This window comes from Leucopleurus acutus (genome assembly GCF_964270905.1).
Source record: "Leucopleurus acutus genome assembly, chromosome: 3".
Taxonomy (NCBI): domain Eukaryota; kingdom Metazoa; phylum Chordata; class Mammalia; order Artiodactyla; family Delphinidae; genus Leucopleurus; species Leucopleurus acutus.
This window is the reverse complement of record NC_139145.1, coordinates 66,849,768-66,855,195: the sequence shown is the minus strand read 5'-3', so window position 1 is coordinate 66,855,195 and position 5,428 is coordinate 66,849,768. Positions and strand designations below refer to the sequence as shown.

The 5,428-nt window shown below is 54.4% G+C and overlaps 1 protein-coding gene across 1 annotated transcript; it reads left to right on the top strand.

The window, feature by feature from the left end:
- Positions 1–1,985: 1,985 nt before the first annotated feature.
- CSF2 (colony stimulating factor 2) lies at positions 1,986–4,031 on the top strand (the record flags this gene model as incomplete). The annotated part of the gene is made up of 4 exons (XM_082835964.1): positions 1,986–2,144; positions 2,245–2,286; positions 3,022–3,147; positions 3,924–4,031. The coding sequence occupies 4 exons, from the start codon at positions 1,986–1,988 to the stop codon at positions 4,029–4,031; spliced, it is 435 nt and encodes a 144-aa protein (XP_082692090.1).
- Positions 4,032–5,428: the final 1,397 nt, after the last annotated feature.

Below are 5,428 nucleotides of genomic sequence, written 5' to 3'. Positions count from 1 at the left end.
GTAAAGAAAGGATGAGAGGGGAGTGACGGCCAGTGTCTGGGCCAGTCTGCATATAGCCTGTGGCCCCCATCCTCCACCACACAGCCTCCAGGGCACTGTCTGACACAGACCTCCACTCTGTGTGGCATCTTCACCCAGTGTCCTTGACCCTCTGTTCCCCGCTGAGTGCTTCCTGGTAGGGGTTGAGCAGAGGTTCCATGGAAAAGGTAGAGGAAGGGCCAGGGCCTTGACATGCCACACTCTCACCCCCAGCCTGGCCACCTAGGAATGTCCCATCAGGCTCAGAAGGGTAGGGCTGGCCTCACGGTGTGCCCCAGATCCTGGCAGGGACTCCAGTGGGGTCTGGAGGACTGAGGCCTGGCTTCCCTGTACAAGGGCAACAACCCTCCTGCTAGGCAGTGAAACTTGCCAGGGCTGCAGGCTCGGGCCACAGTACTCAAACCATGAGTTCTACCTGCTTCCCAGGGCTGTCCACTTGAGCTCAGCAGCATGTCCTCACTTATGTCTGACCCCATCAATCTAGGTTAAATCACCCTCTGGGGCCCAGAAGCTCCCAGTGTGGGGAGCTTCTCCTATATCAGAAGGGCACCTGCAGAGGCATGGGGGCTCACACAGATGTACCTCATGTAAAACATCCTCCCCTCCTGACACATCTCTAAGTACAGACATCAACCACCCTGGCACACAGACACTCAGAAACGTAAGTGTGTGGACCCATATCCCTTCGACCACAAAACTCATGGCATGGGGAAGTAAACACCAACTCGTGCTGTGCTCTCCAAAGTCCATTGTGAAAATCAAACACTTGTCAGCCCCTCAAGAGCCTGTGACTTTTCCAGAAGCAGTTTCTGTTCCAGAGGGAGGCCTCTGGAGCTGGAGGTGGGCTGGGGCAGGGGCCACATAGGAAGCTAAGCCCAGAAGACCTTGGTTGAAAAGCCATTGTCCCCTGTACCTCCTGTGGATGCAGCCATGACCCTGTTGGTGCCTAATGCCTGCCAGAGGCTGTAGCTAGCAGCACAGTGCCCACCTCAGAGGGGACAGTTTGCTCTGCAGAGGGAAGCGAGGTTCACATAATTCAAGGGAAGAGTCACTCAGCAAGGTGGAGTTGGAAGCAGGATTTGAACTCAGAACCCTGACCCACCCCCCACTGAGAGCCCCAACTCACTTCTGCAGCTTGGGAGCTGAAATGGCTGTGTAAACCAGGATTGTTGCTGTTAGATGAGATCTTACCATGGAGGAATGTTCTGGAATCTTGCTGGCTGGACTTGTACATGGTTGTCATTCCCTCAGCTCACAGGGGCTGTGGGGCAGAGGTTCCTGGCTGGGAACAGCTTGCTGACTGCTCTGGGTCCTTGGTGGGAGATGAGGTGAGCTGTCGCAGGACTATGTCATTTGGCTGGAATCTGCCTAGGTGGACAGTAGGGCAGGACTGTGAGAGTCCTCCTCACACTCATATCTCACTGTGGCCACAGCTACGGGCTCTAGGAAGAGAAGGGGAGGCTGGAGTTGGAATGGGCCCCAGTGTGGCACAGCCGGCCCAAAGGTCTCTTGGGATAACAGGCAGGATGGGAAGCCGGGGAGGAGGGCGGGGGTAGGAGCTCGATTCAATGTCTCCCAGGCCCTGCCCCCCAGCCACTTCAGGCCAGGAAGTCCATGCTGTGCCCAGAGGCCCCTCAGAGGGAGGGGGAAGACTTGGCAGGTCAGACTGCCCAGGAGGGCTGGAGAACGCTCAAGAAGGCGGGCAGGTGGGCTGCCAATTCTTGGAAAGACTCATTAACGAAAACCCCCAAGGCTGACCACCTTGGGGAAAGGCTCACCTTTCCATGTGTAGCCGATAAGGGCCAGGAGATTCCACAGTTCAGGTAGTTCCCCCGCCTCCCTGGTGTTTTGTGGTCACCATTAATCATTTCCTCTAACTGTGTATATAAGAGCTCTTTTGCCAGTGAGCCCAGTGCTCAGAGAGAAAGGCTAAAGTCCTAAGGAGGATGTGGCTGCAGAACCTGCTTCTCCTGAGCACTGTGGTCTGCAGCACCTCCGCACCCACCCACCCACCCAGCCCTGCCACCCGGCCCTGGCAGCATGTGGATGCCATCAAGGAGGCCCTGAGCATTCTGAACCACAGTAAAGACACTGCTGCTGTGATGGTGAGTGAGGGAGGGAGCACAGGCCGTGCCTGGGTCACCTCGCTGGCCTGGACCTGGCATGCCTGTCAGCTTGATAACACAACATTTTCCTTTTCTACAGGATGAAACAACAGAAGTCATCTCTGAAATGTTTGACTCCCAGGTAAGATACCTCTCTGACACAACTTCTCAAAGGCCTCGGCCCTGGGGAGTGACTCCATTTTAGATGGACTGTCACAGGGTTGTCCACTTTCTCCCCAGTCAGCTGGTTGCCAGAAGGAGGGCTGCTCAGGAGGCCACCGGCTTTGCCCCTGTGGCAGTCGTGTGAGCTTCTTTACTAGCTGACCAGCCATGGACAGACCTAGCATTCAAGGGGCTAGGGGTCACCAGGGGATAGGTGGGTAAGTGGGAGTTATGTCATGAGACAGGGGATGTGGACATGGGGCACTCACTGTGGCCTGAGACCAAGCCCTGTGGACACAGTGCTGGCTACTGACGGGCACAGAAGGGTTTCAGGAACAAACTTTGCTCACACAGCAGGTCTGGGCGAGGGTCCCCTCCTCCTTCCCCCTGAATGCTGGGAGGACAGTGACCTCTTTTTTCTGGAGACTGGGACCCTCTTGAGATGCCAGGCCAAGGGAATGTGGCTGTATTGGCTGGGAATGGCCTGAGCTGAGTGGTGAGGACGAGTCAGACTCATGCCTGCAGTGGACAGGGGGACAGGGCAGTGTGTATAACCGGGTCCAGCCTGAGATTAGTCAAGAATAATCCTGTGCCCCTCCCAGGCCCTGCTCTTGGTAGATAGGGATGAGACTAGGAAGGAGTGATGGGGAGGATGTCCTGTGCCTACCAGAGCACACTTGGCCACTGCTCACCAAAGAATGGACATTTCCCCCAGGAGCCGACATGCCTGCAGACTCGCCTGGAGCTGTACAAGCAGGGCCTGCGGGGCAGCCTCACTAGTCTCGAGGGCCCCTTGACCATGATGGCCAGCCACTACAAGCAGCACTGCCCCCCCACTCAGGTGAGTGCCCACATCAGGTCCCCAAGCGGGAAGGTCTCATTCTAGGAGGGTGGAGGAATGGTTGGGGAGAGACCTTTGGCTGTGGGTGTTCACGACCCCAAAGGGTTTCTGAGTCCACAGATTTTTAATGACTAGCCCCTCCTGAGAGGGAGCAACTCTAGGAGTTAAAACCCTGGACTCGAGAGCCTACGGCACTCCCTAGTGGGAGCTGCTACTATCTTTATTATTACCATTAATGAGGTCAGAGGTGAGGCAAATACAAGGAAACTCAAGACCTGCCTAAGGCCCAGAGGAAGTTCTGGGGCCCAAGTGCCGCCTCCTAAAAGCACTTTCCCCTGGCCCCTCCTGGGATGCCTGGATTGCACGGGAGCAAGGAAGAAAGCTTACCTGAAATGGAAAAAGGCCCCAAACATTCCTTTCCGGTGGGAAAAGAGTGAGGCCTGTGGCCTTGACTCCTACCCCTTCTGGGCTCCTAGAGACGGCCTGGGCCCAACTGCTGTGCCCTGGCCTGGGACCAAAGAGGCAGTGGCCCAGCTGCCCAGCAGACCAGCCTCCGGCTTGCACTTTATCAGGCCCCTGGCCCTGGCTGCCATTGACAGAGCTGTGCACCTTTTGGGTGACACATGGGTGGCAGCATGTCACCTGACCCAGGTCAGCAGGTGGGCCCCAGACAGGCCTTCTGGCCTCTGAGTTCTAAGACGTAGCACAGAAACATCCCCCACATTACCCACTCGTGCCTGGACTCAACTTATATATTTTTTCTTTTCTTTCTTAAGGAAACTTCTTGTGAAACCCAGATTATCACCTTTAAAAGTTTCAAAGAGAACCTGAAGGATTTTCTTTTTACCATCCCCTTTGACTGCTGGGAGGCAGTCCAGAAGTGAAGCAGGCCAGACGGGCCAGAAGCCAGCCTGGGAGCTTACCTCACAGATCGCTGCCCTCCCATCCACAAAGAGCCAAACAAAACTCAGGATCTTCACCCTGGAGGGACCACAGGGTGGGCCAGGGCTGTAGGGAGCACAGACTTGCTCTGGGCCATGTTGACCCTGATACGGGTGTGGTAGGGGAAACAGGAGATGTTTTACACTGGCAGGGATCAGTAATATTTATTTATATATTTATGTATTTTAATATTTATTTATTTATTTATTTTATTTCATACCCCATATTTATTCAAGATGTTTTACCATAATAATAAATTATTAAAAACCTGTTTTTATTTGTGCAGTTTTTCAGTTTGTTTTCTACCATGAGCGAATGCTCAAGGTGCTCTCCTTTACCCAGGTCAGGGAGGGGAGGAAGCTGGGAGTTGGGGCAGGGAACAGGGGCCTGCAGCAGATCAGGCACAATTGGACAGGCAGTGCTGTCAGAGCACAGGGGAGGTGACAGCCCTCCTGGGTGTAACATTCTGCACATCTGGACATGCTTCCGTGGATGCTCAAAGGCTCCCACCCCAGAGAGAGGTTTCCAGGTTCACTTGGAAGTCCAAGTAACCCAGACAGTGGGAATCTTGCTCCAGAAAAGGGGGATCACCCTTCCTGGGCAGGCGGGGGGTTCCTGGGCTTGGCTGGTCACTGGCTGAATGGGCAAAACACCTGTGCCCTCCAGAGGCCTGGACCCTGTGGCCATGCCCTGTCCCTCACACTCGGGGCTTCAGCCACTCCCAAGGTGAACCAGCAGATAGACTAGCTGTTCAGGGAAAAAGAAACCAAACCACAGGGGTCAGAGCTCAGTATATTTACCAAACTTTCCCCAAGATGAGTGATCTTAATCTTTGAGAGTCAGAATGTAAGTTCATAATTTGTTGGTACATGGCTCTAGTGTGGCATGTTTTGGAGCTAGTTTTTGTTTTTACATGAAGTTTTGCATGTAATTAGGCATTTTCCCCCCAAATCCACGGCCTTCAGGCTGAGAAAATAGTAGCTCTCCTTCCTCTCCTTGCTTTGCCAATGGGGCTGGAGGACTTGTTCCTGAACCTCTTCTCCTGTGTCCCTCCTGGGGTCTGTGAGGAAGAGGGTGTGTCCCCAAGCGTCACGTGGGCAGCAGGGCCAGCCTTTACCTTGATGGGTGGGCCTGGGGAAGCTCGTTTGGTGCAGTTCTAGCTCCTGCCTGGCTCTTTCTCCGTCCTACTCGCTCCCTCTGCTCTGGCTATCTCACCTGCAGACAGCGCCAGTCCTGGCCAAAGACCTGCCCCACACACAGGCAGAAAGGTCATGACTTCAGATGTGATCATGAATGAAACTTCTTAGACAAAGCCTGAATTTCAGGAAAGACAAGATTC